This window comes from Physella acuta, unplaced genomic scaffold, assembly GCF_028476545.2.
Source record: "Physella acuta isolate Inbredline_101_S28 unplaced genomic scaffold, ASM2847654v3 ptg001044l, whole genome shotgun sequence".
Taxonomy (NCBI): domain Eukaryota; kingdom Metazoa; phylum Mollusca; class Gastropoda; family Physidae; genus Physella; species Physella acuta.
This window is the reverse complement of record NW_026732561.1, coordinates 446,159-472,608: the sequence shown is the minus strand read 5'-3', so window position 1 is coordinate 472,608 and position 26,450 is coordinate 446,159. Positions and strand designations below refer to the sequence as shown.

The 26,450-nt window shown below is 39.8% G+C and overlaps 1 protein-coding gene across 5 annotated transcripts; it reads left to right on the top strand.

Annotated features, from left to right (window-relative positions):
* The first annotated feature begins 1,216 nt into the window (after nt 1–1,216).
* On the top strand, nt 1,217–26,450 carry LOC131954962 (neurofascin-like). 5 transcript variants are annotated; one of them, XM_059318817.1, is made up of 15 exons: nt 1,217–1,323; nt 1,463–1,654; nt 8,084–8,398; nt 9,283–9,397; nt 11,415–11,608; nt 14,403–14,567; nt 15,227–15,373; nt 15,893–15,983; nt 16,073–16,263; nt 17,696–17,839; nt 18,583–18,738; nt 22,288–22,459; nt 22,590–22,735; nt 24,435–24,578; nt 24,895–26,450. In XM_059318817.1, the coding sequence occupies exons 2-15, from the start codon at nt 1,570–1,572 to the stop codon at nt 24,966–24,968; spliced, it is 2,139 nt and encodes a 712-aa protein (XP_059174800.1). In that variant the 5' UTR covers nt 1,217–1,323; nt 1,463–1,569; the 3' UTR covers nt 24,969–26,450. The 5 variants fall into 5 exon arrangements, with proteins under 5 accessions (XP_059174800.1, XP_059174797.1, XP_059174799.1 ...); XM_059318814.1 differs by having other exon boundaries at nt 1,427–1,654; XM_059318816.1 differs by having other exon boundaries at nt 1,217–1,343.

The following is a 26,450-nucleotide window of genomic DNA, read 5'->3' as shown; positions in this document are numbered from 1 at the left end:
TAATTTATTATTTTAACGCTTTTTTTAATTGAAAGCTATTTTGGTTTAAGATGTAATGTTTATTAGTAGCAGGTTCCTAATGTGTTTTGTGACGTCAAATAGTAACTTTCTATCGATCTCTTTCAACGTAAGCGTTGTTTTTGTTTAAATTTGTTTAAATGTGCATAATTTACGGCTCTACGGCCTTCGGGGTAACATCTATTTGAGCAAGTGTCTTTTGTGCAGACCTCTATTTGGTCGAGTGTATTTGGGGGGGGGGGGGGGGAACGAAAATTTTAAAAAATCCATTGAAATAAAAAAATCTCACTAAAATCAATCTAATGTTGAGTAGATGATGAGTATGAGAAGAACTGTTTGCGATTTGACATTAAGGATTACTTAGGTGAACGTGTGTTAACGATTGATACAGGAGCAGACAACTCTCACTTGGTAAGTCCTGTAAGAAGCAGTAGAGTGACACTGGCATACTTTCAAGCAAATGTTTACACTACCAGTTTCTTTCAAGAGATGCGTGTAAGAAATATGCTCGTGATCAGGGGACGTTACGTTACAAGATTTTGTTAAACAACAAACGGTTGGTGGTCAAAAAATATTTCCTTCAGTACCATCATTAATGCTATTATTCTTCAATAAAGCGACTTTTTATTCTATAATTTTTTTAGTGCAATTAGTGTTGTAAGTTTTAATGCTTTTTATTTTGTTCAGTGATTTTTTTTTACATACTTTTTGTGTTTATATATATTTGTATATGCTGTTTGTGAAATGTCACTGTTTGCTTTCAACCCATATAAAAAAAGAAATTATGATAAAGAATGAAGATTCTATTGTTTACAGATGTATGGAAAATCTCGAGAATTTATACTATTTTCAGTTGGTTAAGTTAGATAGTTTAAACAGTAGTTTGGAGTAAAGGCTGGAAAATCCAACTACTTATGTCTCGCATTACTCGTAAATCAATAGCTACTCCAGAAAACGGATGTGTGTCTGTTTTTTTGTTTTCTTAAAAACGTGATTTCCAGGCATGATGCGTTTAAGTACATAATTAATAAGTGTTCTGCTTATTGAAAAGTTAAAAAGTCCATATTGGGATTGTACAGCTTTCACAGCAATTCACGAAACACCATAATTGTTGGCTGGTTATCTCCCGTAACACTTGCATTAGTTTGTCTCCCTTGAGTCTTCTTTTGTGTATGTGTCATCACGCCCGCTAGCGAGCAAAGTGGGCGCACAATGTAGGATTGGCCAAAATTGGCTGCGTCCATTTCACTTCAAATTTGTCCTTCGTACTCATTGGATATATGACACACTGGCTACTAGTTATAGGTCGTCAGTTTAAAATTATGGTGTTTTGAAATTATCTGCATTCGTTAGCTTGCCATTTAAAAAAAAATCTAATTTTGATTGATTTGTTATCAAATGTTTCTAGTTTAAACATTTTTATATTTAAACTATCCTAATTAAGATAAAGACAAACGAACTAATTAGCCTAAAGTAAACTCATACCGAGGCTTGTAGAGTAAAACACGTACGTGGCATCGGGCAGTTCCACGAGAGGACATACAAGCCGTCATGTCTGTGACTGGACTACTCTGGCACCTGGCTGTTGTATGCTGGACCCTACAGGTGGGGCTGGGGGAGGTGTCCCACTCGCCAGGTGAGTCACGTGGTTTTTTGTGTGGTCAGACATTTCTTACAGGTGATGGGTTCACGTGGGTAGCTTTTTAATACGGTGTCGGTCGGCTCAAAACATTACATATTAGCCTATTATTTTATATGATAAGGCTTGTGATAATTTTACAACTGATGGGCTAGTAGGATGAACGGTTCTTATACAAAAGAAAATACAAACTGATTATTTAATAGATATTAAGAGAAAATATTTAAAATAAAATACAATTACATTTTTTTATTAATGTATGGAATACTGTCTACTTTCTGTTAGAGATCATCTATAGACGACCCCACGATTTTTACCTCCCCACCCCCTCTCTAATCGTCACACACAATCACAAAAAGACGTAATGACGCCACAACTCCAACTAACATTCTGCACCATTAAATTTTCAAACTTTTTGTGTTCTTAAATAATCGATTTAATTTTTCTGTTTAAGATATTTACTGAGAACGGTCAACATCGAGGGTCTTTGTCTATTTTTGTCCCATTTACCAAATCATTTTTATATGCAAATAACGGCTACAATTATAACAGTATTTATAACATTAAAACACTTCCCCACATGTGATATAAAGTAAAAAAGTCTGAACCCCCTCACACCCTATGAGTATAAAGTCAGTTTCTGGTTGCCTTTAAAATAGTGCAATTTAAATGTTCATTTAACTTTATCCTTATATATTAAAAGTTCATGTGCGCACTTTTCTCTCTCTGTCTGCAAAATATTTTCCGAGGCTATGAGATCAGTATCTTCAGCAATATATGAAGAACTTCATGATACGGGCTTTTGTTGAAAATAATATGTTAAATGTATTAAAGGTATAAACTAAATCGTATCAAAATAAGGGAAATAAAAATAAAGACATATTCGAATTTAGAAAAGAACTAAAAAACAATGATGTCATATGTCACATATTTAAACTTCGGAAATTACACAACATTAATGCGGTCATTCATCAGTGTGTGCAAGTAATATGGTGTTGTGTTCACTAGGAATGTTTCTAATTTGGTTTTAATTTTTCTAATAGTTATAGGTAGCCTATGCTATTTTAAATGTGTTGGATTTTTAGCTATTTATTTATTTTTTTGCTTTGTCACTAATATTGTTCAACGTGTAGTAAAGCACATTGCACTTTGACCAATAACAACTTTATAAATTATTTTTCTCAAAAAAGTATAGCATTAAAATATGTAGGCCTATAATTCACGTGTAACGGGTAACGATGGCTAGAAAATTATACACAGCCTTTAAAACTTGGTACTTGAAAAAGTTTTTTTGCGGAAAAAAACATTTTGGTCAACCTTTCAGAATACAAGTACTTATTTGAAAAACGATCTAACAAAAAGTTAGAATGGAACACGATTTAATATTTAAAATTGTAAACTTGAGGAACAGATAATGTTTACGCTGTACCGTAACTAGGATAATCGTAGCAAGATGGCGGCAAATCTAACGTCAGAACAAGATGGCGGCATATCTAACGTCAGAAGTCGTAGGAGTGGGTAGAACCACAACGTATTAGATTGACGTCACTTCGATGAAAATCTCGACATAACAAATTAGAGTTTAATTCATAATCAAGCACGCATTGACGTCATCCAACCAGAAGTGAAGAGAGTGATGACACCAAAGCTGATATTTTGTTACAGTATACATCGATTGTGGCAATTTAAATAAATCGGGAGTGATCTCCCCTAAACTTTCTCGAATATTCTTATATAACACTACGGGGGATGGCAACTCTGGATATAGACAATATTTTAAATCAATTTTTAATTACTTAAACTTTTAAAAATCGTAATATATAAAAGCCCATGTGTGCACTTCTCTCTCTCTCTCTCTCTCTCTCTCTCTCTCTCTCTCTCTCTCTGTGTCCGCAAAATATTTTCGCAGGAAATCACATCAGAATCTTCAGTGATATATGGATAACTTGATAAGGACTTTTGTTGAAAATAACATGGTTGATGTTTTAAATGTATAAAACAACTTATTTAGAGAAGACAAAAAAATAAAGGCATATTCGAATGTAGAAAAACAGTTTTAATTATGCAACCGGAAAAGTTTTTATAGTTGTGACAAGAACGCCGAAATCGATGATGTCACATGTCATATGTTTGAAGCACGGAAAGTACACAAAACCAATGGCGTCACCTTCCAATTTTAGAATACGAAGCAATGAACTATTTCATTTAAATTTGATTTAGATCTATAGATCTACTTATCGAGACGTAATTTATGAAATACAAATTACTTTAAAAACAACATAAATACCATTGAAAAGCCGGGATTTTAACAGAATCATTTAAGTCTTTTAATCAATGTGTGCATTTAATATGGTGTTGTGTAGACTAATTATATATATATATATATATATATATATATATATATATATATATATATATATATATATATATATATATATAATTTGGTTTTATTTTTCCTAATAGGTATTAGTAGACTATGTTATTTTAAATGTGTCGGACTTTTAGCTATTTAGTTATTTCTTTGCTTTGTCACTAATATCGTTAAACCAGTAGTAAAATACATTGCGTTTTGACCATTAACTATTTTATAAAATATTCTTCTAAAAATGTATAACATTAAAAATATATAGAACTATAATTCACGTGTAACGGGTACCGACCGCTAGTAGAATAGAATCTCGTAGAAACAAGAATTGCGCACCAAATGAACGTCAAAAAAATGTGTAAAATAAAAATAGTGCGGAATATTATTAGTACTTTATAAATTCACACGTTTTTTTTTGTTGAGAAATCGGAAATAGCCAAAATTACTACTTCCGGTAATCGAAATTTACTCAACATTTTATAAAAGGAAGAGAATTATATATTTTACCTGTAAGTGAAATTTCATTTATCTATCTGAAATAGTACTCAAGCTATAGGCTTTTGAAAAATTGAAAGTAGAAAATGTTCCTCTTCCGACTATCGGAAATCGTGGAAAAGTCGAAACGGGTCTACAAATTTGATATATGCTTATATATGAAATTTTATCAACCTAGCTGTAACAGCACTCAAGTTATCGACAACATTATCTCATTGATTGCTGCCCGCGATTACAACATTACCTCATTGATTGCTCATTAATTCCATACGTGACACGGACAGCGGAGTTTTGCCGTTGTGTTGACTGGTGCTCGCGGTAGTCCGCGGGTGATTAGCTCTCAGGTCTGGGCCTCTGGGGCGGGGGGGGGGGTGTCAGTTGTGTTTAGTGACAGGGGCTGGCTGGGTGTGGGCAGGGGTTTGGTGGGTGTGGGGAGCGGCTTAGTTGGTGTAGACGGGGGAAGGAGTGTATGCATTTCAGGCAAGTTTTTGTGTATGAAAAGGAGTTTTTAAAAATTTAAATCAAGTATTGAGAATAAGATATAGATATATTTTCTTAAAGCTTTAATTTAACAATTAAATTTTCATTTATGGGTGAGTTTAGGATCGCAATTGGTAATTTAAATTTTGTACTGATCTCCGGGGACGGATTGGTTTAGCGATATAAGGCTCTCTTGATAACATGACATTCAGTAGTTGGGTACTCGGGCTTTAGACAGTTACTCGACCAAACTTTCCCTGACAGCCACTCGACCAAACTTTCCCTGACAGTCACTCGACCAAACTTTCCCTGACAGCCACTCGACCAAACTGTCCCTGATATCCAATCAAGTTAGTGCCATGTCACGGTGGGTAACTCCCATTGGTAACACGGGTTAGATAAATGCTCTTATAGGTGAGAGAGAGAAAGAGAGAGAGAGATAGAGAGAGAGAGAGGGACGGAGAGGGAGGAGGAGAGAGGGCATGTTGATAACTTTATCAGTCAGGTGAGGTGATGTTAACAACGACGTTTTAAGAATCTGTTTAAAAAAAGAGAACGGCAGAGATAACAGAACTACTCATATTATTCACCAACTGGGTATAAAAATTTCGTGTGTCAGCTTAGAACAACCAGCTTTAAAAAAATGAAAAATAGATTTAATTGAAGACTTTTTCCTTTTGCGTTGGTGTATTTTTTAGTTTTTGCGTTGGTGTATTTTTTGATGTTGTTTTTTTAAGATCGAGATTCTTTATCATTTCACAACTTTTGTTTTTTGTACGAACGAATCTCGATCGCGAGAGGCTCTCCGCAGTTCATTTTGTTTCTATAGGTCTTAACTAAGTAGGCTACATCTGGTTGCCCTATTTTAAATTTGAAATCTAGAGAGTACAACATAGCTGTTAAGGTGTGTCGACTGTCCACGAAAGTCTAACACAGCTGTTGAAGTGTGTCGACTGTCCACGAAAGTCTAACACATCTGTTAACGCAAGTTGACCGCGTCACATCATGGTGGGTTAACTACTTTACGTGGGTCGAAACATCTTGACCTAAGTGATGCGGTGTAGGACTGACAACAACAACCACGGCGTCATAAGATGTTTGTCTGTGGTGTGAGCGTTCAGACTTCCTGTACCTAAAGTGTCGTGAGTGGTGTGTATGTGTGTGTGCTCGCGTACGCGTGTGTGCTCGCGTACGTGTGTGTATGGTGTGGCTCATCCTTTCAGCCAAAAATACATACGGTCAGTGGCGTAGCGAGGTCGGGTATCACCCGGTGCGGCACTTAATGGTGTCACCCCCCAGAGGCGTAGTGACCCTTCCCGGGGACAAACTTTCAAATTTTCGATTTGCACCCCCTCCCCTCAAACTTTTGATTTGCACCCCCCCCCCCCTCAAGTTTTTCTGTATATATTTTGCTATTTTTTGCCTTGGTGTCACACCCCTAAATGGTGTCACCCGGTGCGGTCCGCCTCCCCCGCCCCCCCCCCCCTCGCTACGCCTCTGCATACGGTGCATTCTTAGTCATCAGATCTGTAGCCTGCTGGTTGACAGATATACATTAGTCAATGTTTTAGTTTCAAATTGTGATGGCTCATCCTTTAAATACTAAGACATCTGGGTGAAAGATATACATTAGTCAATTTTTAGGTTCAAATTGTGATGGCTCATCTTTTATATACTAAGACAACCTAGTAAAATAATCAATAGTCAAGACATACGTCTTTACAGAGACATGACAGACACATCCACCATACTATATGTTATACTAGAGACAAGCTGACATAAAAGTAGCATGACAACATTGATGGCTGATGTATTTACTAATGATCTGCGTTTTCATTTTTTAAACTTAACCTTATTTACACATCTTTCAATTATTCACACATCATTCAAATATTCTCACAACCTTCAAATAGTCTCACGTCATTCAAATATTCACACAACATTCAAATATTCACACATTATTCAAATATTCACACAGCATTCAAATATTCTCACAACATTCAAATATTCTCACAACATTCAAATAGTCTCACGTCATTCAAATATTTACACATCATTCGAATATACACACAGGATTCAAATATATTCACATATGTTTCACTTTTATTTCACACATCATGAACACATCATTCATACATCATCAAACGCCCACAATTCACACGCTTCTCCCCCCTCCCACAAACGTGCTCACATTTTTCACACAGGACACATAATACAAACACAATGTAGCATCCCACACATCATTTCAACCTTATACAAAACAATTGACTGGTTATAAATTAGCTTCATTTCAACCTTATTCAAAACAAATTTAACTAGTTATAAATTAGCTTCATTTCAACCTTATACAAAACAAATTTAACTAGTTATAAATTAGCTTCATTTCAACATTATACAAAACAAATTTAACTAGTTATATTTTAGCTTCATTTCAACATTTTACAAAACAAATTTAACTAGTTGTGTTTAGTTTAGCAGCTTATAGACGCCACTCTACAGTTGACAAAGATAAGATGGGTCATTCACAAGTCCATTTCTTAACCTGTCCGTTAAAGATGTTCAGCAAAACATCATATTGTGTCGCCATGTGTAGGCTATAGGATTTTATTTGTAAACAGGTCAAGTCCTTCGTGATTCTAACTTTGGGATTTTCTGGCTACAAGGAAAGGGGAGAGTATGCTCAACAGTGAGATGTCACTCCGAGTTACTGTTCCTGAACTCCTACTTTCCCCTCGGAAATCCTAGCTGAAGCAGGAACATAACTCACTGTCTCATCCCCCACACGTTTCAACTAAATCAGATTAGGTTGAAATACTTACTCATATTGTTCTGTTGTAGACGATCTGTCTCAGCTCTGTTAAATCAAATTGTTGAGATAATAGATTGGGTCTATGAGTAATTGAGGGGGGGGGGGGGGTTGATAGTTTCAAGAAGATTCCATAAAATCTGCCTCAATTAAAAATAGTATTTTTTTCTAATTTTTTAGTGATTGTTGTATGTACAATTTTTACATAATTACGCACTAAACAAAATGTTCGTGGATTGAAATTAGTGTAAAAATAGTTTTTACATGTATATTTATCTAGAGTTAGGGGCGTTCGAAAAGAATTTCACCATAAATTTTGAAGAAAATGGCATTTTGGCTGAGATCCCCGCGTTGAACAACAAACCAACAACAGAGAGAGAGGGGGCCAAGTGGACCAATGATACAGAGTCAGAACCTCAGCTAGGGCGGGTCATTGAGGCAACCACAACCACAGCAACCACACGGGTTGGCAGCACATCAGGGATAGCGACCACTACAACGGCAACCCGCGTTACCATGACAACCAGTTTACCAGCGGTAACGTCAACCAGGACGGTCTTGTTCAACCCGGATGTGGTTGCTCCTGAAAGCAATGGTACACATAGCAGTCATATAGTTTACTGCTACTATAAATTGCAGTCATATATTTTACTGCTACTATAAATTGCAGTCATATATTTTACTGCTACTGTAAATTGCAGTCATATATTTAACTGATACTATAAATTGCAGTCATATATATTACTGCAATTCCAGCCATGTAACTTAATGCTACTATAAATAGCTGTCGTATATCTCTACTACAGAATGCAATGATCTATGAGCGACGCTATCTTTGTTTCACACATATTATATTGACCGTCAAAACAATGCACCAATGAATGCATGATCTTTGTGTGTATAAGTATGACTATTATTGTACTCTATTTATCCTCTAACATATATCGCATTTCTCTACTTAACGTGTAACAGTAAACTATATACACTTCTTATATATACTATATATACTTATATTATACTACTAAACTATGCTATCCCTATTTCTTTCAGCTGATCTGTAGAACCATGGCTTGCTCTACTCACTTTATATCATGCAGATTCTATGTATTATTTTCATACGCCTTTATGTGCTTATGTGATCGCTCATGAAATTTCGCTATTGATTTGAATAAAATGAAAATAACGCAAAAATAAAATAAATATATTTAATCTTTATTTTAAATAAAGTCTTTTAAACTTATTTTATGTTTATTTTTATGTATTATACATTTTTGTATACATTTTGCTATTTTAAATTTACAATTTCTTTTTTTTAATTTAAATTAAAAGAATAATTTAAAGTCATAGATATTAAATAAAAGCATACAAACATCGTAAACCATTAAAATAGAAGTAAAATACGTTATTTTAGTACTACACGCAACTACATGTATAAATTGACATTCATTGAAGGCTCTAATATAACTGAGATATTTTCAGAGGAAGCCCCTCCTTACATCGAGAGAACAAACAGTCAAGCACGAGTTATCATCCCTAAATCTCAGTTCAACCATTTTATGCTACACTGTCAGGCGCAGGGGAGACCACAACCCACGTGAGTAGCTACTTAATTGATTATGAGGGTCAGAGGTTGTCATGTTGTAGGGTCTCAATATTTTCTTGGTTGTTGCAGTCTCATTAATGGTTGTCACGATGCGTTGGGGGCGTCACATCAATGGTTGTCATGATGGGGGTTGGGGGCGTCACATCAATGGCTGTCATGATGGGGGTTGGGGGCGTCACATCAATGGTTGTCATGATGGGGTTGGGGGGGGGGGGGGGAAAGTCACATCAGGTTGGGGGGGGGCGTCACATCAATGGCTGTCATGATGGGGATTGGGGGGGGGGGGGAAGTCACATCAGGTTGGGGGGGGGCGTCACATCAATGGCTGTCATGATGGGGGTTGGGGGCGTCACATCAATGGCTGTCATGATGGGGGTTGGGGGCGTCACATCAATGGCTGTCATGGTGGGGGTTGGGGGCGTCACATCAATGGTTGTCATGATGGGTTGGGGGCGTCACATCAATGGTAGTCATGATGGGGATTGGGGGGGGGGGGAAAGTCACATCAGGTTGGGGGGGGGCGTCACATCAATGGCTGTCATGGTGGGGGTTGAGGGCGTCACATCAATGGTTGTCATGATGGGTTGGGGGCGTCACATCAATGGTTGCCATGATGGGGATTGGGGGGGGGGGAAGTCACATCAGGTTGGGGGGGGGGGCGTCACATCAATGGCTGTCATGATGGGGGTTGGGGGCGTCACATCAATGGCTGTCATGATGGGGGTTGGGGGCGTCACATCAATGGTTGCCATGATGGGGGTTGGGGGCGTCACATCAATGGTTGTCATGAAGGGGGTTGGGGGAGTCACATCAATGGTAGTCATGATGGGGGTTGGGGGCGTCACATCAATGGTAGTCATGATGGGTTGGGGGCGTCACATCAATGGTTGTCATGATGGGGGTTGGGGGCGTTACATCAATGGTTGTCATGAAGGGGGTTGGGGGAGTCACATCAATGGTAGTCATGATGGGTTGGGGGCGTCACATCAATGGTTGCCATGATGGTGGTTGGGGGGGGGAAGTCACATCAGGTTGGGGGGGGGGCGTCACATCAGGTTGGGGGGGGTCACATCAATGGTTGCCATGATGGGGTTGGGGGGGGGGCGTCACATCAGGTTGGGGGGGGGGTCACATCAATGGTTGTCATGATGGGGGTTGGGGGTGTCACATCAATGGTTGTCATGATGGGTTGGGGGCGTCACATCAATGGTTGTCATGATGGGTTGGGGGCGTCACATCAATGGTTGTCATGATGGGGGTTGGGGGTGTCACATCAATGGTTGTCATGATGGGTTGGGGGCGTCACATCAATGGTTGTCATGATGGGTTGGGGGCGTCACATCAATGGTTGTCATGATGGGGGTTGGGGGCGTCACATCAATGGTTGTCATGATGGGTTGGGGGCGTCACATCAATGGTTGTCATGATGGGTTGGGGGCGTCACATCAATGGTTGTCATGATGGGTTGGGGGCGTCACATCAATGGTTGTCATGATGGGGGTTGGGGGCGTCACATCAATGGCTGTCATGATGGGGGTTGGGGGCGTCACATCAATGGTTGTCATGATGGGTTGGGGGCGTCACATCAATGGTTGTCATGATGGGGGTTGGGGGCGTTACATCAATGGTTGCCATGATGGGGGTTGGGGGAGTCAATATTTTCTGGGTTGTCAACCGCTGAACAAGAGATCAGCTAGGACAGAATTTTAACCCAGTTTTGAAAAAAAATTAGAGATTAGGATATTTCCTATTTATGGCTGATCTACGATCTATGACTAATGTATGATCGATTCATGACCAATCTATGATTCAAGCATGACTAATCAATGGCCAATCTATCACAAATCTACGACGAAGTGTATGACTAATGTATGACCACGCTATGTCCGATTTATGGGCAGTGTATGAGCAATTTATGTCCAAACTTCGACCAATCTATGGCAAAGATTTAATGCCAATGTAATACGAATCAGCACTTATTCTGTTGATCAAAGTAATTTTATTTCAGATATAAATGGTACACCAACGGCGTGGAAGTTGACGGCAAAAACCCTAAATCGGTCATTTTAACGAACGGAACTCTTGTGTTGAAGAATCTCACTCATCGTTACAACATGGTTCATCAATGCGAGGCGAGAAATATGTACGGAAAGTCACTCTCGGTCAAGTTCCAGGTCATCGCTGAGAAGGACGCCGAAACTGGTAGGTCTGGGTGATCTAGAACATTACTCTGTAGGTCTGGGAGTTCTAGAACATTACTGGTAGGTCTGGGAGTTCTAGAACATTACTGGTAGGTCTGGGAGTTCTAAAACATTTCTGGTAGGTCTGGGTGTTCTAGAACATTTCTGGTAGTCTGAGAGTTCTAGAACATTTCTCTGTAGGTCTGGGAGTTCTATAACATTACAGGTAGGTCTGGGAGTTCTAGAACATTACTCTGTAGGTCTGGGTGTTCTAGAACATTACTCTGTAGGTCTGGGAGTTCTAGAACATTTCTGGTAGGTCTGAGAGTTCTATAACATTACAGGTAGGTCTGGGTGTTCTAGAACATTACTGGTAGGTCTGGGAGTTCTAGAACATTACTGGTAGGTCTGGGAGTTCTAGAACATTACTCTGTAGGTCTGGGTGTTCTAGAACATTACTCTGTAGGTCTGGGAGTTCTAGAACATTTCTGGTAGGTCTGAGAGTTCTATAACATTACAGGTAGGTCTGGGTGTTCTAGAACATTACTCTATAGTTCTAGGAGTTATAGAACATTACTGGTAGGTCTGGGTATTCTAGAACATTACTGGTAGGTCTGGGTGTTCTAGAACATTACAGGTAGGTCTGGGAGTTCTAGAACATTACTTTGTAGGTCTGGGTGTTCTAGAACATTACAGGTAGGTCTGGGAGTTCTAGAACATTACTCTGTAGGTCTGGGTGTTCTAGAACATTACTGGTAGGTCTGAGAGTTCTAGAACATTTCTGGTAGGTCTGAGAGTTCTAGAACATTACTGGTAGGTCTGGGTGTTCTAGAACATTACTTTGTAGGTCTGGGAGTTATAGAACATTTCTGGTAGGTCTGGGTGTTCTAGAACATTACTTTGTAGTTCTGGGAGTTCTAGAACATTACTCTGAAGGTCTGGGAGTTCTAGAACATTTCTCTGTAGGTCTGGGTGTTCTAGAACATTAATGGTAGGTCTGGGAGTTCTAGAACATTACTGGTAGGTCTGGGAGTTCTAGAACATTACTCTGTAGGTCTGGGAGTTCTAGAACATTACTGGTAGGTCTGGGTGTTCTAGAACATTTCTGGTAGGTCTGGGTGTTCTAGAACATTACTCTGTAGGTCTGGGAGTTCTAGAACATTTCTGGTAGGTCTGGGAGTCCTAGAACATTTCTGGTAGGTCTGGGAGTTCTAGAACATTACTCTATAGGTCTGGGTGTTCTAGAACATTACTCTATAGGTCTGGGAGTTCTAGAACATTACTCTATAGGTCTGGGTGTTCTAGAACATTAATGGTAGGTCTGGGAGTTCTAGAACATTACAGGTAGGTCTGGGTGTTTTAGAACATTTCTGGTAGGTCTGAGAGTTCTAGAACATTTCTGGTTGGTCTGGGAGTTCTAGAACATTACTGGTAGGTCTGGGAGTTCTAGAACATTACTGGTAGGTCTGGATGTTCTAGAACATTACTCTGTAGGTCTGGGAGTTATAGAACATTTCTGGTAGGTCTGGGAGTTATAGAACATTTCTGGTAGGTCTGGGAGTTATAGAACATTTCTGGTCGGTCTGGGAGTTCTAGAACATTTCTGGTAGGTCTGGGTGTTCTAGAACATTACTCTATAGGTCTGGGTGTTCTAGAACATTACTTTGTAGGTCTGGGAGTTCTAAAACATTTCTGGTAGGTCTGGGTGTTCTAGAACATTACAGGTAGGTCTGGGTGTTCTAGAACATTACTGGTAGGTCTGGGTGTTCTAGAACATTACTGGTAGGTCTGGATGTTCTAGAACATTACTCTATAGGTCTGGGTGTTCTAGAACATTACTCTATAGGTCTGGGTATTCTAGAACATTACTTTGTAAGTCTGGGAGTTCTAGAACATTACTGGTAGGTCTGGGAGTTCTAGAACATTACTGGTAGGTCTGGGTGTTCTAGAACATTTCTGGTAGGTCTGGGAGTTCTAAAACATTTCTGGTAGGTCTGGGAGTTCTAGAACATTTCTGGTAGGTCTGGGAGTTATAGAACATTTCTGGTAGGTCTGGGAGTTATAGAACATTTCTGGTAGGTCTGGGAGTTCTAAAACATTTCTTGTAGGTCTGGGTGTTCTAGAACATTACTGGTAGGTCTGGGAGTTCTAGAACATTTCTCTGTATGTCTGGGAGTTCTAGAACATTACTGGTAGGTCAGTCTGGTTAAACATTCACTGGTAGGTCTTGGGGGTGTAGACCTTGACTGATAGGTCTGGGAGTCAAGACATTTACTAGTAAGTCTGGGAGTTCTAGAAGATACCGTTTACAAATACCGTCTGTCTTTAATAAAGGCTACACTTACTGACATGACATTGTCATTGGAACATTCTAGAACTTTAATCCTACTTCCGGTTATTTATGTCAAAAATATTTTCAACCGTGTAAATATGCAAGAAAAAGAAAATAGAAAAAAATGTGAGGAGGCCGTTCTAAAGATGTAGGCCTACAGATTGTTACCTTATGCTTAGATCATGACAATTTTTGGTAACTCGAATTGTGTGCTTTATTTATATAAATAGTTTAAGTGTTTTCCTGAGCTCGATTATTTATCTTGAATTTAATTGGGAGCTAGATTTACCCGTGTTCTAATGTAATTCTTTTACAGTTTAAAAAACAAATTATAAATATTTTTTTTAAAGTTTTGAATTCTCTGCTTGTCGTTAGATCTGACTTACGTACCTAGCTTGTCTACACATGATATGTTGTGCTACGGATACGTTTTGTCACTGCTAAAAGCACTAAATCTAACATTGAACAAACATTATCTCCACAGAATCAGAGGCGCCTGCAATAGTTTACCCAGTCAGCGATGGTCAGCCGTTGTCCATCCCGTGTGGAGAGACGCCCCCTACAGTCCCCGACTACATCAAAAAATGGTACCGTCGACAGTCTTCGTCAGAGCTCTTCATGGACGCCCGCATAGGCAGCGATCTCAACGGTAAACTATCCGTACAGCTATTTAAGCTGTTTAATTAGCCAATACAGCATTTGGCTATTTAGTCAAATAATTTAACATTAGGCTATTTACTCAAGTAATACAACATTAGGCTGTTTACTCAAGTAATACAACATTAGGCTGTTTACTCAAGTAATACAACATTAGGCTGTTTAATTAACCAATGCAGCATTAGGCTGTTAAGTTAACCCATACAGCCAGACAAAATATCAAACAAAGACCTGTGGCAAATTTTAAAGCAACAGCCAATAGAGAAAGATATCAAGGCCCGTAAATGGGCATTGATCGGACACACGTTAAGAAGAGAAAGAGAAAATATCGCAAAACATGCTATGGACTGGAATCCCCAGTGAAAAAGGAAAGTGGGCCGGCCAAAGAAAACATGGAAAAGAACGGTTGAAGAAGAGCCGAAAAAAGCTGGGCTCACACGGGCACAGATTAAGGGAGCAGCCCAAAACCGAGTCCGCTCGAGATGTGTAGTTGCAGCCCTTTGCTCCCCAGGCTGCTAAAATCAAACAACCTTGTTGCCGGGAACATTTTTTATATTTGTTTTATTCTCCCATTCGGTCCAATTATTTTTTTGACAAAATCTCCGCCTTAGAGCAAGTCGTTGATCCAGATTTTAAACTCTTCTCTTCAAGGTACTTTACATTTCGCATATATCGAGAAAGCAGACGCCGGACCCAACTCGAACATGTTTAGGTGTGGTCTAGCACCTCAAAGCTTGGAGAGTTCAAGCATCAACATGTACGGCACATACCAGATCAAAATTCAGGATGCGCCTAAAGGTCAGTCTTTTTTTTTTGGGCGGGGGGGGGGGGGTTGTAGCAAATATTGTAAGGGATCGTTCGTAACTTAAAAATTTACATTTATAAAAACCTCTATAAAAGTAAGATTTTAAATACTCTGTAAATAATGGAAATAAATCACATTTGTTTTCTTTGATTGAAAAATTGGTTGCTAATAAAATCACTAGAAAAGCCAAACGACACAATTTTATAGCTGTTTCAAAACTTCTTAAACATTCTTCTAGAAGTATTTCTAAATGTCTCTATTTTATGTAAGAAGTAAATTAAAAATTAAAAATTGACATTTATAATTATGATTTTCTAATCATGTCATTTGACGCAAGAATCTTTCAAATCTTAGGGCATTGACCTGTTAGGTATTTAAATATTTCCCATTCATTAGATTTGAAAATAAAATTTCAATTTTCATGCCTTTCAAAACTTGCTTGAAATGTTCCATAATGCTTAAAATATTTTTGTTTATGTAGTTTAATGCCAAAATGTTGATTATTTTTGTAGGAGATTTCCTTCCAAGAGTCGCATACGCCCCAACTAATGTAAAAGGTCAAATAGGACGCAGCGTCACACTTGAGTGCTTTTTCTCTGGACGGTAACTAACTAAATAGTTTTCCGACAACGTTCACTACTGAATGGTGACAGCTTTACAAATATATTCACATATTCTCAATCATCAAACAGGCCTGTTCCCACGCTGAGGTGGACAGACAACAAAAACAATGGTATCCTTGGCAACCAGCGATTCCAGCTGCAGGACTTTAACCGGAAGTTGGTTATCACGGAAGTGAGGCAGGAAGACGAGGGGGAGTTCAGGTGTACAGGCACCAATTCTATGGGTTCCGCGCAGATTGAGATCTACCTCAATGTCACCTGTACGTATCATAGTCACCAAATATGTTGCGTACATATTCCCCAATGTCAAGTGTACGTATCATAGTCACCAAATATGTTGCGTACATATTCCCCAATGTCACGTGTACGTATCGTAGTCACCAAATATGTTGCGTACATATTCCCCAATGTCAAGTGTACGTATCATAGTCACCAAATATGTTGAGTACATATTCCCCAATGTCACGTGTACGTATCATAGTCACCAAATATGTTGAGTACATATTCCCCAATGTCAAGTGTACGTATCATAGTCACCAAATATGTTGCGTACATATTCCCCAATGTCAAGTGTACGTATCATAGTCACCAAATATGTTGCGTACATATTCCCCAATGTCACGTGTACGTATCATAGTCACCAAATATGTTGCGTACATATTCCCCAGTGTCACGTGTACGTATCATAGTCACCAAATATGTTGCGTACATATTCCCCAGTGTCACGTGTACGTATCATAGTCACCAAATATGTTGCGTACATATTCCCCAATGTTACGTGTACGTATCATAGTCACCAAATATGTTGCGTACATATTCCCCAATGTCACGTGTACGTATCATAGTCACCAAATATGTTGCGTACATATTCCCCAATGTCACGTGTACGTATCATAGTCAACGCATTTGTTTCTTACTAGCTGGATAAGATTTTACGTAATGTGAAGTTTAGGTTGATCTATCCAGTTTCAATGAGTGCCAATCAAAACAAGTATTCAACACATTGCATTGCACAGAAAAATCATTATCACGATATATATCAAAATAATAAAATTTTATGCTGTGAAGCTCTGGTTTACAAATAAAAATACAATATTCAGTCCCGATTTGATTATAAAATATTCACAATTTTTCTTTTATTTGATGTGGAGATGAAAGCTTAAAGACAGCAATATAATATATAGATCTTCTATGTGCTTTTTAAGGTTGAATAAAGGCGAAAAAATGCACACATTAAAATAACATAAATATTTGAAAATAAATGTGATTGCTCCAGATAATATCCCAGTTGTGGTAACTTCTCGAACATTTTAGTTTACTTTAGTTTAGTTTACAGATAAATAGAACCGATTAAGGCACTTCAATACATGCCATCTGCAGATAAAGATGGAATTAAAAAACACAAAGCATGTAAATATTAGAATAATCAAATAAGACACAGAGAATCTCTAGAAAGATTTACAGCGCCAATGTTGAACTTTAAAATTCATTTATAAGGCCTACTTTTATAGAGATAAAAAAAACAAAATGTAAGCACAAAATACTTTAAATGTTAGGAATTTGGACAATGACTAGTTTAATTGTGCAGTTTTTTTTTTCTGGTAAAAAATGTGTTTAAATCCATATTTTTTAAAAAGTACAAAGTGTGTAAATATTCTTGAGCTGTATAATGATTACATCCACTTTAAATAGCTGCACCCATGAGAGAGAGTTCTTTTGGGCCCCTTACTTACCCTACAGAACACGACGTCACATTGAACTGTACGGCTAAGGCGGCAGCTAAAGAGACACTAGAAAAACCTGTTTGGTACAGAAACGGGGAGGTTTTCAAAGAAGGTATGAATGGAATTAACACCTACATTATTTGTTGAGTAGTAGGTCTAAGAAAATAGACTGATTGTAAACGTGTGTAGAATCATATACGGTGTTAGTGGTTGTCGTGGTCGAGTCGGTAAAGCTCATGGTTGCTAAACCGAAAAATCTCGAGTTCGAACCGTCGGGCAGATGAGGCTCGTTAGCTGGGGACAAGCCACTCTTCTAGGAGAGACAACTCCAAAATCAAACAGCTGCTGCCTTGTAGTTTGTTCTTGGTTGGACAAAGGCTAAGGAAGCAAATCCTAAAAGAAAAGCAGGCTGAAATCGGAGTTAATAGCCTCAATGGCGCATAACCAGTTGATAAATATCTTTAATTGTGATGAAGAGTGGTCGAGTCGGCAAAAGCGGTTGATAAATTCGAAAATGTCTCGAGTTCAAACCCTCTGGCAGATCAGGCTCGATCCCTCCCAACACTATAAATTAAGAACGAAGCAGAAGAAATGCTGTGTTTTATTAGTTATTTTGTTTTCAAGATTTAGAATATTCGATACTATAAAAGTTTGGCTTTTTGAAGTTATTATGAATTATTCATGTTGTTTAGGCGTTTTTTTTTCAGGTTAAAAATGGTTTTCTTGTTTGAGATACACCAATATAAATGTTTTGAGAAAATTCTTGGTTTTTTTTTAAATCTATGAATGAATACACGACTTCCTTTTTTTTTGTTTGTTTGTTTGTATGTTTATTTGTTTGTTTGTTTGTACCAGAGAACTTCCCTGACGTGTACCGGTACAGGTTTAACGAGGACAGGACGAGGCTGAGCATAAAAAACCTGAACAAGAGCGTCGATACGGCCTGCTACCAGTGTAATATCTCCAATAGCGAGGGCTACATCTTTTATGACGGCTACATCAGGGTCATAGGTAGGTGGGGCTACATCTTTTATGACGGCTACATCCGGGTCATAGGTAGGTGTGGCTGCATCAGGGTCATTGGTAGGTGGGACTACATCTTTTATGACGGCTACATCCGGGTCATAGGTAGGTGGGGCTACATCAGGGTCATAGGTAGGTGGGGCTACATCAGGGTCATAGGTAGGTGGAGCTACCTCAGGGTCATAGGTAGGTGGGGCTACATCAGGGTCATAGGTAGGTGGGGCTACATCAGGGTCATAGGTAGGTGGGGCTACATCAGGGTCATAGGTAGGTGGGGCTACATCAGGGTCATAGGTCGGTCGGGCTACATCAGAGTCATAGGTAGGTGGGGCTACATCAGGGTCATAGGTAGGTGGGGCTACATCAGGGTCATAGGTAGGTGGGGCTACATCAGGGTCATAGGTGGGTCGGGCTACATCAGGGTCATAGGTAGGTGGGGATACATTAGGGTTATAGGTGGGTGGGGCTACATCAGGGTCATAGGTAGGTGGGGCTACCTCAGGGTCATAGGTAGGTGGGGCTACCTCAGGGTTATAGGTGGGTGGGGCTACATCAGGGTCATAGGTAGGTGGGGCTACCTCAGCTCAGGGTCATAGGTAGGTGGGGCTACCTCAGCTCAGGGTCATAGGTCAGGTGGGGCTACATCAGGGTCATCGGTAGGTCGGGCTACATCAGGGTCATAGGTGGGTGGGGCTACATCAGGGTCATAGGTAGGTGGGGCTACATCAGGTCATAGGTGGGTGGGGCTACATCAGGGTCATAGGTGGGTGGGGCTACATCAGGGTCATAGGTGGGTGGGGCTACATCAGGGTCATAGGTGGGTGGGGCTACATCAGGGTCATAGGTAGGTGGGGCTACATCAGGTCATAGGTGGGTGGGGCTACATCAGGGTCATAGGTGGGTGGGGCTACCTCAGGGTCATAGGTAGGTGGGGCTACCTCAGGGTCATAGGTAGGTGGGGCTACATCAGGGTTATAGGTAGGTGGGGCTACATCAGGGTCATAGGTGGGTGGGGCTACATCAGGGTCATAGGTGGGTGGGGCTACATCAGGTCATAGGTGGGTGGGGCTACATCAGGGTCATAGGTGGGTGGGGCTACATCAGGGTCATAGGTGGGTGGGGCTACATCAGGGTCATAGGTAGGTGGGGCTACATCAGGTCATAGGTGGGTGGGGCTACATCAGGGTCATAGGTGGGTGGGGCTACATCAGGGTCATAGGTGGGTGGGGCTACATCAGGGTCATAGGTAGGTGGGGCTACATCAGGGTCATAGGTGGGTGGGGCTACATCATGGTCATAGGTGGGTGGGACTATATTAGGGTCATAGGTAGGGGGGGGGGCTTACATCAGGGGTTGAGGTAGGTGGGGCTACATCATCTCATAGGTAGGTGGGGCTACATAAGGGTCATAGGTGGGTGGGGCTACATCAGGTCTCAGGTAGGTGGGACTACATCAGGGTATTAGGTGGGTGGGGCTACATCAGGGTCATAGGTAAGTGGGGCTACATCAGGGTCATAGGTGGGTCGGGCTACATCAGGGTCATAGGTAGGTGGGGCTACATTAGGGTTATAGGTGGGTGGGGCTACATCAGGGTCATAGGTAGGTGGGGCTACCTCAGGGTCATAGGTAGATGGGGCTACCTCAGGGTTATAGGTGGGTGGGGCTACATCAGGGTCATAGGTAGGTGGGGCTACCTCAGCTCAGGGTCATAGGTCAGGTGGGGCTACATCAGGGTCATCGGTAGGTGGGGCTACATCAGGGTCATAGGTGGGTGGGGCTACATCAGGGTCATAGGTGGGTGGGGCTACATCAGGTCATAGGTGGGTGGGACTACATCAGGGTCATAGGTGGGTGGGGCTACATCAGGTCATAGGTGGGTGGGACTACATCAGGGTCATAGGTGGGTGGGGCTACATCAGGTCATAGGTAGGTGGGGCTACATCAGGGTCATAGGTGGGTGGGGCTACATCAGGGTCATAGGTGGGTGGGGCTACATCAGGGTATAGGTGGGTGGGGCTACATCAGGGTCATAGGTGGGTGGGGCTACATCAGGTCATAGGTGGGTGGGACTACATCAGGGTCATAGGTGGGTGGGGCTACATCAGGGTCATAGGTAGGTGGGGCTACATCAGGGTCATAGGTGGGTGGGGCTACATCATGGTCATAGGTGGGTGGGACTATATTAGGGTCATAGGTAGGGGGGGGGCTTACATCAGGGGTTGAGGTAGGTGGGGCTACATCATCTCATAGGTAGGTGGGGCTACATAAGGGTCATAGGTGGGTGGGGCTACATCAGGTCTCAGGTAGGTGGGACTACATCAGGGTATTAGGTGGGTGGGGCTACATCAGGGTCATAGGTAGGTGGAGCTACGTCAGGGTCATAGGTGGGTGGGGCTACCAGGGTCAAAGGTGTGTGGGGCTACATCAGGGTCATAGGTAGGTGGGGCTACATCAGGGTCAAAGGTAGGTGGGGCTACATCAGGGTCATAGGTAGGTGGGGCTACATCAGGGTATTAGGTGGGTGGGGTTACATCAGGGTCATAGGTAGGTGGGGCTACATCTTTTATGACGGCTACATTAGGGTATTAGGTGGGTGGGGCTACATTAGGGTCATAGGTAGGTGGGGCAACATCGGGGTCATAGGTAGGTGGGGCTACATCAGGCAACTAAAAATATTTGCTTTAAAACATTATCAATCCCCCCGCCCCCCTGCGAAAGCAGCTATCAGTGACGAAAGTTTACAGACAACAACCAGATCCAGTAAATCTTGTCAGTGGCGTAGCGAGTTCGGGTGTCACCCGGTGCGGCACTTAATGGTGTCACCCCCCCCCCCCCCCCCCAGAGGCGTTGCGACCCTTCCCGGGGACAAACTTTCAAGTTTTCGATTTGCGACCCCCCCCCCTCAAGTTTTCGATTTGCACCCCCCCCCCCTCAAACTTTCGATTTGCACACCCCCCCCCTCAAGTTTTTCTCTATATATTTTGCTATTTTTTGCCTTGGTGTCACCCCCCTAAATGGTGTCACCCGGTGCGGTCCGCACCCCCCGCCCCCCCTCGCTACGCCCCTGAATCTTGTTACCTCCCTTTAGTTTCAAATCATTTAATAAAACTATATTATCTGCCCCTAATAGCCTTCACTAGATCGACCGCCTCCTCGATTGTAAATATTCGGCGTGAACCACAGCTCACCAGACTGGTCGGTTGATAGCGTCTAGCTAGTTATCTCCCCTTCTGTTATTGAATATAGCAATCTATCAAGTGATTTGCTTTTGTTATCTCCTCTCGAAACCGTTGAATTAATTTCTAATGACTGATTAAACATCAAATTAAATTATTAAAAAATAGATAGACTTGTATTGTCATCGAAGTGGAAAGTGCCTGGAAAGTATGATCGAAATCGCTGCATTAGAAGTGGGTCAAATTGAGTTACACTGATATGTGTAAAGTCATCTCTACATATTGACGACATTTCTATTCTATATAAAGTTAACTTCTTTATCTATGTCTAAATGTGATAAACATTAACATCATTCCACAGATTCCATCAAAATAGGATCAAAGATCCCAGAAAAGATCAATCTGCTCACCTCACCTGAAATTATTGACCTGACGGTGACCGCTACAAAAGACGCATGTTGCACGCTCACAAGGAAATGGTACATCAATGAAACTCTCCAGGCTGATTCAAAGTTTGAAAATCCTCCATTCTAGTATGTTTTTCTTAGAATTCGACCTGAAGCTTTATTTAACGTTATGTTTTCATTTGTTTTTACAACTTTAAGTCATGATTCGGTTTTTCATAACGTCGATAAAACACGTTTTTTTTATTTCTTTCCCCAGTGATTATGGCTCGTCCACGGGTACTTTGTTTATCAACAAGTCCCTGGTGTCACGTGATCAGCTGATGGAAATTGTGGGATACTACAGGTTGAGTCTGTACAACAGGTACCAGACTGTTGACGTCACGTTCTCTCTAACTTTAGAAGGTGAGTACTTCATACAACAGGTACCAGACTGTTGACGTCACTTCATACAACAGGTGTCAGACTGTTGACGTCACGTTCTCTCTAACTTTAGAAGGTGAGTACTTCATTAGACAGGTGTTAGACTGTTGACGTCACGTTCTCTCTAACTTTAGAAGGTGAGTACTTCATACAACAGGTGTCAGACTGTTGACGTCACGTTCTCTCTAACTTTAGAAGGTGAGTACTTCATTCGACAGGTAACAGACTGTTGACGTCACTTCATACAACAGGTGTCAGACTGTTGACGTCACGTTCTCTCTAACTTTAGAAGGTGAGTTCTTCATACAGCAGGTGTCAGACTGTTGACGTCACGTTCTCTCTAACTTTAGAAGGTGAGTACTTCATTAGACAGGTGTTAGACTGTTGACGTCACGTTCTCTCTAACTTTAGAAGGTGAGTACTTCATACAACAGGTGTCAGACTGTTGACGTCACGTTCTCTCTAACTTTAGAAGGTGAGTACTTCATTCGATTGGTAACAGACTGTTGACGTCACTTCATACAACAGGTGTCAGACTGTTGACGTCACGTTCTCTCTAACTTTAGAAGGTGAGTACTTCATACAACAGGTGTCAGACTGTTGACGTCACGTTCTCTCTAACTTTAGAAGGTGAGTACTTCATTCGATAGGTAACAGACTGTTGACGTCACTTCATACAACAGGTGTCAGACTGTTGACGTCACGTTCTCTCTAACTTTAGAAGGTGAGTACTTCATACAACAGGTACCAGACTGTTGACGTCACAACATCCTTAACTTTAGAAGATGAGTACTTCATACGTCATGAAGTTCCTTGTATTTCAGCTGTAGACTACGACTTCATCTTCCACATATGACACTGAGTGCATTTTCTAGTGCATTATTACTTAAAAGCTTGTTATTAAATCGTTTTTCATGCAGTTTTTTTAGTAGTTTAAACTATTTGTTTACAATAGAGTTGCATGACTAAAAACATGTTGCGCACCGAATGAACATAATAACTTGCGTATAATAGTGCGGAAAGAGTAGTACAAGGCAGCCTACTAATTTAAGAAAATTTTAATTAATTCATAAAATATTAATTAAGCATCTAATTAAGTCTAAGTTTATGTCATTTTGCATCGTCTTCAAGTCTTGACCATCGTACTAACTTTGAAACAAATCTGTCAGTAAGAAGTGTTCGCAATTTTGCTCGCCCGTTTTGATCTAGAACGACAAACTGACGACAGACAGACTGACGACAGAGGAAGCAAGTTAAGCTTGTAATAAAAGCTTGTACTTAACTTTGTGTAGTGTAATAATAAATTTTGTGAATGATTTGAGAAAATTCCATTTTTAGGCTGTTTCACTTTGTAGGTTTATTATAAGTATAAAGCTGGTGTTTTTCGTCTGTGAAGTTGGTGTTAATTCTATGCTTGGTCAAGTCTATGCCAGGTTTTTGCCGGTTAGATTTTTGCTGTCTGGCATCAAGATAGAGATTTTGTAGATATCCCAGCTAGTTTCGTGCAGGCTGAAATGAGTGTACTTGTGGTCTGATGGCGCTCTTCAGACACTCCTAATCAACAGCTGCCAAGTCTTGACCAAACTCACTAATTTTAATTAGTGACGGTGTTTTACGGTGTGTATAAAATGTTTTTTTATGAAAAACAAAAGAAACGAAAAATTCTGTCACACGTTTTCAGACGGTCCAGAGTCCCTAATCTCTGCTGGTGGCGGGTTCACAGAGTGGTGGATCATCCTGCTATGTGGTCTTCTGGTCATCATCATCGCCATTGTTGTCGTCGTCGTTATCATCAAAAGCAATTACCCAAGAAATACCTATCTATGTAAGTATTGTTTTAACAATTTTAATTTCTCTTTTTATTTAAAATGTGTGTTTCGTTTCAAAATTATTGTCTTTTAGACTAAGCAAACCACAAAAGTAGATAAATACTATCAGAAAAATTGCGTTTTAATGTAACATTGTTTTGATTAATAAACGCAATGTTTAATATTCGCACACGGATTTATTTTGAAAGATATAGTATATCTTATTTTGCTGTAAGGTAATGGTATGAAACCTCTTAACTATCTCTATATGTATCGTAATGTGCTATAAGGTAATGCAATGAAACCTCTTAACTTCCGCTTTTCTGTTGATAGTGGAGAAGAAAGAGCTTAAGCACAATCTCAACCCAGAAGCCGATCTACTGAATCAATCTTTCCAAGAAATTTAAGACAAGACAGAGGCCGATCTACTGAATCAATCTTTCCAAGAAATTTAAGACAGAGGCCGATCTATTCAATTAATCTTTCCAAGAAATTTAAGACAGAGGCCGATCTATTCAATTAATCTTTCCAAGAAATTTAAGACAAGACAGAGGCCGATCTATTCAATTAATCTTTCCAAGAAATTTAAGACAGAGGTCGATCTATTCAATTAATCTTTCCAAGAAATTTAAGACAGAGGCCGATCTATTAAATTAATCTTTCCAAGAAATTTAAGACAAGACAGAGGCCGATCTACTGAATCAATCTTTCCAAGAAACTTAAGACAAGACATATGCTATTAACGTAACAAAGTAATTAGTAACAAATTTATTAAATCTTTTATAAACCACCACTTTCACGAAAACTAGACAGAATTACCTAAGAAACCAATACCTATTACAAATCAATAAAGTGTATATTTAATTCTACATGTTTTCAAGATATACCAAAATCAGCTGCAATTTACTCTATCTTATTTAGAAAAATGATCCCATCTGCCCAGTTAATGTTAGGTTCCCTATTTGAGATTATCTCACAATAACATATTCCTCGGCTTAGGTATGTCTTCACAACTCTCTGAAAACTGTCTATAGATAGATTGTTCTGCTCCTTTTTAATTTAACTAAATCAACAAAATATTCCTATCCACACCCTTTCAACGTGGGTTACATAGATAATGATAGACATGAACATCGGGACGTGCTGAATTAAAATATTTTATTAGGGCTAAATAATGTATTTTCGTGAAGTTCTAAGAAACCAAGACGTTTTACAAACCAATAAAGTGTATATTTAATTCTACATGTTTTCAAGATATACCAAAATCAGCTACAATTTAGTTTATTTAATTTAGAAAAATTATCCCAACTGCCCAGTTAATGTTAGGTTCCCTACTTGAGATTATCTCACAATAACATATTCCAAGGCTTAGGCATATGTCTTCACAACTCTCTAGATATTTTGTTCTGCTCCTTCTTAATTTAACTTAATCAACAAAATATTCCCATCCACACCCTTTCAGCGTGGGTTACATAGATAATGATAGACATGAACATCGGGATATGCTGAATTAAAATATTTTATTAGGGCTAAATAATGTATTTTGGTGAAACTCTGGGCGAAGTTTGTTGTTTTTATACTGTATGGGTGTATGTGTATGTTTATGTGTGCACTTGGATGAAAGCAAATAGTTAATTACTAACACGTTGTACAATGTCACCATAGATGATGAACACACAGATACATTTCTTTATTACATTTGGTGTTTGTTGAATACAATAGTTTTCTATTTGTGGTAATGTTTTGAATATTTTGAAGTCTTTTTGTAATACAATTTGTTTTTGATAATTTCTTTATAAATGTATGAAATGTAAAAAATAATGCACAACTGTACTTCATGAAACAATGCATATTTTGCTTATCGCCATATTTTCAATAAAACCCATTTG